The following is a 13,387-nucleotide window of genomic DNA, read 5'->3' as shown; positions in this document are numbered from 1 at the left end:
CCATCAATAGGTGTATCCATAAAGGAGGCCTGTATGTCTCCTTGGAACCCTTTGGATGACTGCCACATTTGACGATGGAGCACCACACTGATGCCAACTACCTGGCCAAGAAAATCAAAAGTACCAAGTCACGCACAAATCATGTATTTGGTTGCGCTCTGACTATCTTGAATCCCTTGAGGCTCCACGTTTTTCCAGGACCACTGGCAAGATCTTGTTGCCCATGTCCCTCAGAGCATGTGTACATCAGACCAACAAACAAACAGAATTGATTGACCAACATGCTAGGATAGCCAAGGAGAACTCCTCAATCTTCTTTGACTTCCTAGCGGGGTTGCCGGGGGCGACCACCAGACTCTCTAGAGCAGGATATTGAGTAAAGAAATCAGGGTTGCCAGGAGCCGGGCTATGGCATCTGGCCACCTGCCTTTTCAACGGTAGGCACAAACAGGGCTTTGCTCAAGAGCTGAATGGCGTCACTTAGAGGCAAGCAAGAGTTCTGCTTGGTGTCCGTAGCCCTTTCTCTTTACAACCTGAAGGTATTGCATTGTGTTGTAATTGCATTTATAAAGCACCTTTTTCCTTTGATGAGGCAATGAAGAGTTTTGTGGACAGTTACTAGATTCTTCCTGGTGAACATGCTTGGTTTTAATAGTATTGTTAGTACAGTGGCCTATGTGGTGGGAGTTTTTGTGCCCTGCACGACGGCTAGACATTTGTGATGTCAATAACATGGTTCAGTTGAAGCTGGCTTAGCTGTGTGCTCACTCTCAGTCACCAGAACTATTATGTATGGTGCAAATAGGCTTTCTTATAATGTAGCAATTCCTCACATCTAACAAATCACCTTGTAATGCACCAGTTGTATCTGCAGTTATTCCCCAAAGTTTTTCCTGTGCTAGCCAGCATCATCGCTTTGGCAGTGAATGCACTAGTTTACTTTTAGGTGTTTGTAATGCTTTAAATGTGACTTAACGTATTTTGTATTTTTGTCAAGTAGGTGTGCACATCCCAGATGCCCATGTTGTGTTCAGGGCATCTATTAGGGGCAGGTTACATATTTTGTGCTATATTTATTGGTGCACCAGTATTCTATACACCTGTGCTTCCATATACGCCGAAACGATTCACTTCCTGGCCTTCTCTCATATTTCAACATGTGAGAAACTTGAAAAGGAGTGGACAGTGTGAATGGGCTCTGTCGAAGTGTACTTTTTCCAAAATGTCACAGGGTAGCAAAGCTGTCCAATCAAAATAAAGCTTTTGTAGGCATGAGGCTTTGAGTCAGACCCCACAGACATGAGGCTCAGAGTCAGGGCTCCACAGACATGGGTCCTCATTGGGAATAGGTTTAAATGGGAAGTACAGAGACAGCACAAAACTAGAAGTATTTTATTCTTTAGTCAGTATATTCACCACTGGACAAACTCATATGTGAAGAGCTTTCTTGATATGGTTTAGCTTTAGCATTTTCCTTTTAATGACAAAACACTGTCAGATCAGTAATTAAATTCTATATCACAGTCGCCACTCATAATAGTCAACTTACGTTACCATCAAGAATGTGGGTTGTACCAGGCGGCTTCAACTCTGCAGTACTTCCCTGCTAGTGTGAATTGGTACAGAACCCGAGGCAACAGAAAACAAAGTGTGCAGATGCCAGTTGTAAACATTAGCATTTACAGAAAACAACTAAGCAGTTTACTTTTCAGAACCACGCTATGACCAACCTGCTTTGTGTAAATGGTGATCCACTTCCAACTGCCTGCAAGATTGTACTCAAATTTAAGCTCCATTTTCTCGTCATCTGTTCGCCCTCCATCTATAGCTCCCTACAGTGAGGAAAGAATAGAGAAATCACAAATGACTTGCACAAGATTACACAATGTGGTCAAGCGAAGGTTATACTTTGACCAGTCTTACTTGATCCTCAGTTGGCAAAATAGTGACTGTGTTGCAAGAATACTCTAATTGCATTACATTTTCTAAAAATGAGCTGAATACTTTACAGTAAGTATACCACAGTAATACACTACATACTTCCTTAGATACTAAGGTAGGAAGAGAACCCAAGTTACCAGGATAAAGGCATAAGGAATCTACTGGAATATCGAGATCCGTACAGTGATGTCCTAACCAAGCTCATATATTAACCCTTGGTTATGGAGACAGCGAGACTATTCAAAGACTTGCCATTAAAACTGTTGTGGTATATTTAGTGGTATAATCAGAGAAGAGGCTAGAGCAGAGCCTTGCTAATGCATACCGTTAAGTAATGCTCACAACAAAGTACTTTTACAGTGATTTATTGCGAAGTAGCAACAGCCTCTTCTCCTGTCCAGCTCCTCTGTCCGTTCTGTACAATTCAGAACCTTGGACACAGCAGTTGGCCTTACAAATGTACACAGGTGAGCATGTGCACACAATATATATCATTAATAAACTAAAAAGGTAACAATCCCAATATACTAAATACAAAATCCTATATACAATACAGTAATACACAACACATCAATACCCCCTAAAACAAAACAAAAAACAACTAGCATTGACACACTCTAAATCAGACTTCCATTTGGGTCTTGTGCAAACTCTTCTATTGCATCCTTCTACCTCATTAGTATTAATCAGTACACCGTCACTCACAGCTTTTCTCACCAACACTTGAGCTTCATTATTTGGCTCTAACTCAGAGTGAAATTCCAAATTTTCATCAGGAACCACATCGCCACTGTTGGACACAAGACTAGGACCTGAATCTCTGCTACTAGAGTCACAGATTAGAGTGGATCCTGCATTATCCAACACAACAGCATTATCCTTCCTGCTAACCACACCAGACCCATCCACACTCCACTTCTTTATCAACGAAGCTCCCAATATCATCAACATCCTAAAAATCCAAATCAGGACTGTCTGAACCACCAACATTTCGGGTATACATATTAGGATCTCCCTTGAGAATTGCAATTTTTTTAAGATTCCACACTTTCCAGTCATTAAGATGGACAGCGTTGCGTAAAACATCTAACATTTGTAGAGGTTCAGAAATTGACTATTGCCCCTTTTAACCAGCCAAAGAAGCTTCGCTTTAACCCAATCGCCCTTAGCAATCATAACATTACTAGATCCTCTTTTACCATCATAAGCTTCTTTATACTTCCTGTGCTTTTCCACAATTTTCTACCTCACTTCTTTAATAGGTACCTTAAACTATGTACTTGTTAAAAGCCACTCAGGATTGCATTTGGTCCTGGCACTCCATCTCATGACTTCAAAAGAGATTGCCTCCAAAGCCTCATGAAGGATGGTCCTACAAGTCCAAACCACTTTGTGAACCTGAATCTCGCAGTCTACTCCATACTGAGTTGCCATCTGTATGGCAGCTTTCAGTACTCTATGGAACCTCTCAATCATGCCATTGTCACTGGGATTGTACAGAGGTGGTTCTGTGCTCGACACCTACTCTTTTGAAATAATCCTTCGCCACATTAGATAAAAATTGAACTCCATTATCGCTAACCAATTGGACAGGTTAACTTTCATCCACAAAGGTGTCATCAATAAATCGCAACACCTCAGAATTAATACTATCTACCACCTTTACAACTAGCATTCTAGAAAAAATATCAATCAGAAATAATATGCTTGTATGGAGAACCTACTGGACCCGTGATGTCTACAGCCACAGTGTGCCAAGGTTTTTTGGGAACAATCGGCTCTCACATGTTAGGTCTGAGAGATTTGTCTGCATTAGTACACCACAGAAAATTCCTCACTAACCTTGCTGCACATTCCACGCCACCAATACAACTTTTTTGATCGGTTTTGTCTTTACAATCCCTAAATGACCTTCATGACACATTTTAATAACATTATCTCTTAAGATAGATGGAGGAATAACTCTCACCCCTAAAGACCATGTCATAATTCACTTATAATTCATATCTGATTTCCCAAAAACCTTTTAACTTATCATCCATACAGCTCTTTTGAGGCCAGCCAAGTTCAAAAAGAATAATAAGTTTCTGAAGAACATGGTCTTTCGGATATTCCTTCTTCCAAGTCTCTTCCTCAAAACTAGGTGCACCTTGGTTGTGAACAAATGCAATATGTAAATCCTTCCCTTCATCCTTACCACACTCCTGTATTTGTGTAGGCATACAGGAAAAAAAAAATCAGCTAACACATTGCTCCTCCCTGGAAAATACACCACTAGATGAATATCTTGCAAATGCATGGACAACCTCGCTAGCCCCGCAGATGCGTTAAAGAGTCCTTGGGTGGTTAACAACTTGACCAAGGGTTTGTGGTCACTGCGAACCGTGCATGATTTACTCCATACAAATGATGTAAAGTGCTCTAAGGCCCACACACATACCAGCGTTTCCTTCTCGATAACTGAGAATCTGTTGGAGATAATGTATGGGACGCATACACAATTATGGACTCTTTCCCATTCCTGTCCACTTGCGAAAGACCACCACCCAAACCCTTTTTGCTGGCTTCAACAGTGACCACATTATCCAGTTCAGAATCAAAACCCTTCAGCACTGGAGCATTATAGATAGCATTTTTTTATATCTGCAAGTCCTTCCTTGCATTTCTCAGTCCCCACAAACTTTACTTTGTTTTTAAGAAGTGGTCTAATATTGAATACCTTACTGGAGAACCCTTTCAAAAATTTCGCATAAAATTCCACAAGGCCCAAAAGTGACCTGCGTTCATCCTTATCAGAAGGGTGTGGAGCATTCTGTACTGCCTCCACTAGCTTAGGTTTAGAGGTAATTCCGTCACTGCACAACACATGACCTAAATAGATTACAGAACGCACTGCAAATTTACACTTACCATGTTCTCCAGTCAGACCATTATTTTCTAACACACTCAACACTTCTGTTAAAACAGTGTTCCTGCCTACCTTTCCCAAAAACAAGGATGTCAGCCTGAAAACACTTAACTCTAAATGCAGTGTAAGACTTACTCTCCTACGCCAACAGGATCTGGTGGAACGCAGCTGATAAATCAATGGTGGAGAACCATTTAGCACCCTTAACCAGTGTAAGCATTTCAGACATCTTGGGAAGTGAGAAATTGTCAAATAGGCTCATTCTGGGGCTCCTTTTACCATTATTAATGAAGTGTAGAATTACAAATGTGTCTCTAAAATTGGCAAACACTTTTTGAACCAGATAATAATCCTGTGGGGTATTCTGGAGAGAGGATAGATTTGGTTGGTTTCAGGAATCTGGTTTTTAAATGTAAGAATAGTCTCTAGGGAAGCTCTACGTAGCTAAAAAAGGGCCTTCAATATTAGACTGGAGAGACCAAGGTGATTTACATATTATTCTAGATCCCAATAGTCCTGATCCAGTTTTAATTGTTGATGAAAGTGCAACCCTACGTGATCGCATGCTTAAAAGATTTCCACAGGTGTTCTGCGTTAAGATTGGCAATTTGAGGAGAGGGACAAACGCTGAAAAGTGAGGAAAACCACTGGTGAAAAACAAATGAACCGAGATTGACAAGAAAACCATCTAAACATGACAAGGGTTGACGGAGGAGTACTCTATACAATGCAGTCTGCGACAGATGGCAAGAGCAGTCTTTAGCGAGACCATAAAAATGTACACATTTCAAGAAGAGAAGGATTTTTAATCCACTGATGACTAGCAATTAAGTAGCAGGAACTCTAACAGGCAAACAAAGTTCTTTTTTTCGGGGGTGGTGGGGGGTTGTAAATAAGCAAAAAGAGTGAGGGACCATAAACATTTTTAACTGAACCCAATTCTGATTCTTAAGTGAGGATCAGTCACTCACAAGACTACACCCATCTCCCTCAGCAGAAAGCTTGAGATGGCAGATCTCACGTTGCTTCTAAACATGAGCACACATGCCTCATGAAACTTTCTACATAGGTCTCACTACAACCACTGTCTATTTTCACTCCAGTCAGTAGAGTGGTACAATATTTCATTATTGGCAGTTACTTGCTATAGAAATGCCAGATATCATATTAGGACATAAAAGGAGGGTGAAAGGATTATAATAGTACTTAAAGTAGGGGTTCAGACTGTTCACGAGAGTTATTTACCAATGAATAAGAAAATCTTGATACCTACTAGAAATGTGACCTCCCAGCATCGTATCATATTGACTTTAAAGGCAATCTCCTCTGTTGTGTTGTTACACAGCTTTACGCAGCAATGTATCTCCTGACTGCCAACAGAGATGCGCGCCTCACAGTCTGGCTCTGGGTGGTCAATGGTACAGAGGTCGAGCTGAATACATCCATACTGCCGCACCTCCTGCATCAGCTCTAAAAACTGTGAAAAGAGATAAGTTAGAGTTAAGGAAACACCCAGAAAAGATGCACTTCCTGGCCTTATCTTTTATTTCAAGACATGACAAACTTGAAATGGAATGGACAGCATGCATGGGTCCTGTCTAAGTGTACGTTCACCAATATATCACAGGGTAGCAAAGCTGTCCAATCTAAACAAAGCTTTTACAAGCATAAGGCTTTAAGTCAGACCCCCCACATGCATGAGGCTAAAAGTCTGGGTCCCTCAGGCCGGAGGCTTTGGGTCAGGGCCCCGCAGACCTGAGACTCCGGATCTTGCCCCACAGACATATGGATCCGATTTAATAGCCCTCAGAGGTGATGGTCTGTTTTTAGTGTTGTGCTTTGATTTTTCACAATCCCTGCGGCTTCATTGATCTAACCCTCACTGCAAAAAACTTTCCAGCACCACTGAAGGTGTTAATTGTTCAGTGTTTGCAGTCGAGGATATAGAGGCAAGCACAGCCACGTTATCAAATGGTTGTGGAGCGCACAGTCCATGGCCATGTTAGGAATGGTAAATAAAGGAGGGTGAGGATGGTTGCAAGGAGTCTTGGGTGGTGGCTGCCACTCATGTTGAGTAGGGTGTTGGCATGGTGGGGAGAAAGGAGAAATAGCTTAGAAACACTTACATACCATATTATAGTGATCTTCCATTGTCAAGATGATTGTTTACTGCACTATTTTGGAAGGTGCTAAACTTTGACCTGCCGCACAGCACCTGTGTGTGTTTATGCATTAATCTCGAAGAGGCTACATCAATTAGAAACTGCTAGTGACACAGATAACTGGGGAAATCTGCTAAATTGGTTGCTATTAGGATTTATATTATTTCAGAATGGATTCTCATTCTGGAAGCATGGTGGGCGGTGCATATCAGATGACAAATAATCACATGATTACAAAATGCCAGGTGCCAGACATATACGCAGAAACCTTTATCTTGGACATACCTTAACATAATTGCCTGATTTTTCAAGACTTTTCAGTTTTACAAGTTGTTCATTTGTTGGCCTGGACCACTGCTGCTCAATTTCTTGAAGTGCCTACTCGGATGACATACAAACATTTAAATATGTGCACGATTTAAAAAAATTAAAAGTTTCATCTAGTAGCATCATCTAAAATCCAATGCATATTCAAATTGTTGGCCCTCAATTCTAGTTCAATCATTCAGAAACGGATATGTTTATACAAACTGTTTCGACTTGTGTACAAATGAAAATTGCATTTATATTCAGTTCGAGACTATAGTGCAGCACTACACAGTACTTTGCTTTCTAATGACAGTGTGGGACTGGCAGTAAGGGACACAGGGAAAACCACTGGAGGGCTTCTGAAAAGGGGTTGATGGAGCAAATGGATCCGCAGCCCACCTTCCCTTGAGCGAGCAACACACACTCTCAGACGCACATTATTTGCTGCTGTGAAACTGTAATCCTATATAATGAATTAGAATATTTCATGAGTTTCCCTTCATAATTAGTAACCGCTAAGACTTTTAAGGCACTTTTTAAAATGGTCTGCTGTTAAATGATTCAGTAGGGGGCCAAAACCGCAACTGCCATGAATAGGGTTGAATTTTTGGCTGGTAAATGTAGAGCAGGTATTTAAAAAAAAAATCCAGGCATTGTTTCAAGACCCAATCCTGGCAAGTGTGTTGAAAAGCAAATGAAGAGGTGCAGGAAAGTTGCACCAATGGTTCGGTTATAGTAAAGATAAATTTACACAATACAATTTCATACTCTATATACGGAATAAGAAAAGAAAAAAAGTAAATAAACTTTGATGTGGAACCAGAACCCATTCTCAAAAGACCGCCCCCACATTTCTGCAAGACACGCATTTTGAAGAATTTCTCATATCACGGCGAAAGTCAATTTCCGTTGTGGAAATCAGCTGAGTAAAAGAGGATATCTTGTTCTTTACGATTATTTCTGGCTAGATGTCTAAAAGAATATGCCTCCAGACACCTGCTGGCTGCACCAATCCTGCAGAACTGTCACATGCAGCTATGCACCTCCCCAGACCATGATTTGAGGTAGGTCAATCCATTATTGGTGGAGCCTTGGTCTCCATCCCAGTTGACTGGTACTAAATGAGTACCACTCAGCAGCCAGGTAGTTAGTGTTTGCTTTCATGTGCATGTATGCTAACTGCAGACCAGGCTATTGTAGCCTGAATATGATGGGCAAACACAAGCAAATGGATAGACCTAACAACGGCACAGAGTTGTGCCCGTGTGTATAACAGCTTCTGATAAGATCAAGAGCAACCACCAACCTTCAGTTCAATGCAGCTTGCTTTTAGAGATGCCCTACCCTGCCCATGGTGCCAGCAACAGGTTGTGTTTGCCTCCACTGCGATAGAAACGGCTGCCAACAGAAAGAGCATTCTGGCTGAGCTGCAGCCACTGCACTTCCACTGGCAAGAAGCTGTTGCAAATAATGTTCACCCATTAGTCACAGAGGTTGCACACAAAACAATAACTGGCTTCCGCTTGCGAATATTGTGAAGTATTCACATATTTTAATTATGCAAGAATGCTATAACTGCTGATTTGACCGCCCCGATCAACATGTTCCCACTGGTTGTTGTACATTTCTTTGTGGACACCCTTGATACAGGGCTGGAGAAGGTTCTGTGCCACCAAACACTATGGTGTGTTTTTCCCAAGCCTTTTGTCTCAAAACATTGAAAAACTTCAGCTGCCAGAAGCGGAAAGCGTGTATTAACCACCTGTAAAATTCACAATGAGGTTTATATTAAACAGATCAATGATTTAACTAAATTAGTAAAAAATCAATGTCGAATGATACACATTTTCATTGAAGGTACAGCTATAATACAGCCCACTCCCATTTGTTACTAAACTTTTTAAGAGATGTAGAGGAATATTTTTACAAACATATCCTGACACTGCTTCATATGCAAAGATATCTAGTTGTCACAATCTGGTTTCTTTACTTTGTATTATTGTACTTATAGGTCTGCAGACAAAATAACAGCATCACCACAGTGCACAGAATAAAACAAGACAGAATCAGCAACTCACACAACACAAAGAGGGGGGAAAATCTGAGTGAGAAGATCCCAAAAATATACCAGAGTGTGCTTTTGCCTGAAACACATTTTCCAATCTTCCAACGATATAAAAAGTTACTAAGATGGGAAGAGAAAGTAAATTTGAACTTCACAGTAAGTAAATTGTTACTCTCACGTTCATCGCTCCCATTCTTTAATATACCTGCACACATTCGTGAGCAGGCGGCTGAAGTAAACAAAATGTTGAATTACAAAAAGGAAGTCCTATTGAGCCTGAACGTAGCACAGTTGTTCATGGAGGTTTGAAGACAAGGGGTGAGGAGTCAAGAGAGCGCCACATTTTTGTATTGGCGGATACACCTGACGCGGCATCCGATTGTGGTGAAGTACCATTGGCGACATTTTTCTTTTTTCTCTTTACCTCGTTAGTTTTCTTATTATTTATCTTCACTATAGTGGGTCCCTATTCAGTTCCCTCAACAAATGCGAATGATAATTTCAAAACAGAGATAAAAGATCAGTTGAAACCATGAAGAGGACTTGGACTTAAGACCTTGGATTTCTCCGATTAAATATGATGTACACACCATCAATACTTATCTATCTGCTAATGTTAACATTTTCTTCTATTCTAACAGATTACAGGATAATTGCGTATGTCTTAAACGTTCGGTGGAAATCTCTGGTTAATGGGTACTATATTATATAGATTATATATGCTATGTCGTTTTTAATTTTGCTGTATACCTTCTTAAAACCCTAATAAAAGTATTTGAAAATGAAAAAAAAAAAAGGATGCTCTAAAATGTGCCCTGGGTCAAACTGTACATTGCCTTTAACATGTAGCACTTTACTGCTTTGCAGACTGCGCTATCAATAGGGGAATGCTTCTCTTCCCGGGGAAAAGGACCCCGACTGAAGACTAAGCAAAACTTTAGTACACAGGACATTCTTCAGTACTGGAGGACATTTTGATTAGTTTATTTACTTTTGTAGCTTTGCATTTACCTGCTCCTTCTCATGTCGGTATGCCCCTTCACACCCACTCCTATTCCCTTCAATTCCTCTCTACTCTCCACTCACAATTCTCTTCTTCCCTTTTTTTTCTATGTTTCATTATGGTGCCAAACTCATTTATGTACCAATAGCTTCAAAATCTTATGATGGGTCACATATACTATTAGAAACAATGTATAGAAATACCTTCAGACAAACAATATAACTATCAATATTATGTATCTGTCCACTACAAACTAGGAGAAACTGTACTAGAGCTTTGAAAGATTCATAATCGCTGCAACAACATTTCTGTAGCATGATGTGTGGCAAATGTGATCTGCTGTAAACGTACCCAATACAATATGTATGCTCTTCTCAACAAAATGCCAACAAAAAAAAAGTTGTCAAATAAAAAATAAAATAAAGGGGTAGTACCGACATATGTGTCTCTATCTTCGTTGCGCTGCCCCGGCTTTCACCCTCTCTAAGGATGTGCAATACTAAATTTGATTAAATTCCAGGAACTTTGTATTGGTAGGGTTCACCTAGACTACTGCTCATAAAACGGAGGCACATCGGATGAGGCTTCCATATTGGAATCATGTTCATATGGTAAGGAGCTGCTCCTCCCCCCACCCCTGCTTGCATTGTGCACAAAATTAAATTTCAGTTAAAGAGTTGAAGTTGTAGGAATAAATGAACACCGCCTCATCTGTTGCCTATTCTGTGGGGGTAGTGGGGGGAAATAAAATGGCAGCCGAACAGGCCTGTTCAACTTCTCACACCTGCAGAAAGCACCCAAGGACAAGTGTGCCCAATTCAAGCAGTCAATATCAGAGGACCCAGTACTTCTAAAGGGCCGATGAAAACTAGTTGAGAAGGAATAGGAAAAGTCTGACATGACAAATAAGACAAATGGTTTCTGAGAACCTCAGAGTTTAAATACAAATCCTAAGATTAATTGGGGAAAACTGGGCCCGGGAATCCACCACAGGGGAAAGAAAGGGAGACGGTAGTCTGTTCTGCTTCTTCGCTTGCTCTGAGAAGCAGGCAAAAAAACAACCTGATAAGACCATTTGTACAAAGCTAGCTTTTTCTGTAGTGCAGCAACATTAGGTACACTATGTAGAAAGTCCAATCAACCACCAATGGCTTACAGGGCTTATTTAAATTAATAATCCCAAATGCTCTTTTATGGTAGTGTGGGCAGGCAGTTGGGGTTTATCAGAGGGTAGTGTTAAGAATTTGTCAACACACAGTCAATAAATAAGAGACACTCGGGACGAAATATTGCATGACTGTGGAGGGCCCAGAGTCCTCCGAAGATCGTTGACTGGGCTAACAATATGGACTGGAGTATGGTAACTGAGAAGCCCATATACGAATCCAGAGGATGTCCGAAAAAATGGTCACAGATATGGGGGGCATAGAATTCCTATTGGGGAGACATCTGTGAGCCGCCTAGAGTTTTTTTTTTGGGGGGGGGGGGGCGGGAGATATTAACGCTGTAAATTAGCTGTATATGACTATTGTTATCTGCCTTATGTCAATGTGTATACTTTCATATAGACGTACTACCTGCAAGTATGCTACTGATCACCTGCCAAATGTTGCATTGTAACCATGTCATGCCTTTTCTTTTTCAATAAAAATTTTTTAAAAAATAAAATAAAAAGGCTCGGGAAGAAACTCGAGACCAATTTAGAAACATAAGTATTTATTTCATTTTAACACCAAGAACTTCGTAATTAGGCAAGTACCTTTTAAAATCTCACTTTCTACACACAAAATTGTATCACAAATGTGTTTTTTTACGTGGTAAAGCTTTCGTATGGAGAAAAACATACTGCATACAGGTATGAGCAATTGTATTCCGTGGGTCCCCTTATAGGACATAAGGTGCTAGGGGGCCAAGGTCCTAAGTACCACTAGCAGTTTGAGTTTACCTGTCCTAGAGGTCCTGGTGCAGAGGTGCTGGACGGGCATGGTAGCCTTGTGAGCTACACTGTAGGCAAAGAGGGGGACCACCTTGAAACAGGTTGCAGATTGGGATCTTCGGACAAGTCTGCGAGCTCTCAAAGGGGGGCTCAGTTGGTGGTCGTTGATCCAGGCCGAGAAGCTGGGGGTGCAGAGTGTTTTGGTCGGCTGGGCCCGTGCGTCAAAGGCACTCAGGGATCTTCATCAGGTCAGCAGAAAGGAGACAACAGGACAGGTGGCCCACTCTCTGTGATGGCCTCAGTGATGCAGACGTTCCTCCACAGCAGATCATTCTTCACGGTGTCAGAGTTCAGATTGGACTCCAAACAAGCGCTGGTTGCTGCAAGGCGTCAAGTAGCGTGGGAATTGGTGCAGTGCGGCTCCAGTCGGTCCCTGAGTCTTCACACTTGGTGGGGTGCATGGAACAACTCTCCTTCAAAAAGGAATAATATGACTATTTTCTATCAAGACACAGTGCAAGTACTTACTTGGGAAAACGGAGCGTTCGGGCACCAACGAAAAGGGAGAAAGACTTTTCTACAAGCCTGGACTGTGTATGTGTGGCGTTCTGCCACAACAAAATGGAGCATTTCCCAGACTTGGACACTTCACAACTGAATACATTGTATACAGTTCCAAGGCTCATTGTGGGTGTTAGTTTGGCTAGTGGCTTTCCTCCAGCTCTTTTACCCCAATATTTCATGTGCCTTCTGGCTTGAGTCCTGATGTTTCTTACCATACTCCATCCCGGGTCCTTCCTGGTCTCCTTGCCTGTTCCTTACCCACAAGAATATTCATGATATCTCCTCCATTGCTTTGTCAAGTATGCATCCATCTTCAGAAGGATTCTTACCAGTCTCCAGTAGTCCAAAAACCGCTCTGGCCTCATTCGCCAATTGACTCAGTTTCTTGCATTCTATCCAAGAATCACTTTACCCCATAGTGAAGGTAGCTGCTCCAAATCTGTTCGGACCAGGGTTCCTATAGATTGTGAAGCGCTCATATTGTAGCAGTCTAAACTGT

At 41.3% G+C, this 13,387-nt stretch overlaps 1 protein-coding gene across 2 annotated transcripts in view; it reads right to left on the bottom strand.

Annotated features, from left to right (window-relative positions):
* Positions 1–13,387, bottom strand: part of SNX31 (sorting nexin 31) — a 189,441-nt gene that overhangs the window by 43,786 nt on the left and 132,268 nt on the right. For both annotated transcript variants that reach the window (XM_085605168.1, XM_085605167.1), the window contains exons 9-11: positions 7,297–7,389; positions 6,123–6,326; positions 1,731–1,832 (exon numbers count right to left, since the gene is read on the bottom strand). In XM_085605168.1, coding sequence (XP_085461294.1) covers positions 1,731–1,832; positions 6,123–6,326; positions 7,297–7,389 — 399 coding nt within the window. The remainder of the gene's footprint in view (positions 1–1,730; positions 1,833–6,122; positions 6,327–7,296; positions 7,390–13,387) is intronic.

This window comes from Triturus cristatus, chromosome 5_1 (genome assembly GCF_964204655.1).
Source record: "Triturus cristatus chromosome 5_1, aTriCri1.1, whole genome shotgun sequence".
Classification (NCBI taxonomy): Eukaryota; Metazoa; Chordata; class Amphibia; order Caudata; family Salamandridae; genus Triturus; species Triturus cristatus.
The sequence above is the reverse complement of the archived record's forward strand: the minus strand, read 5'-3'. Positions and strand labels throughout refer to the sequence as shown.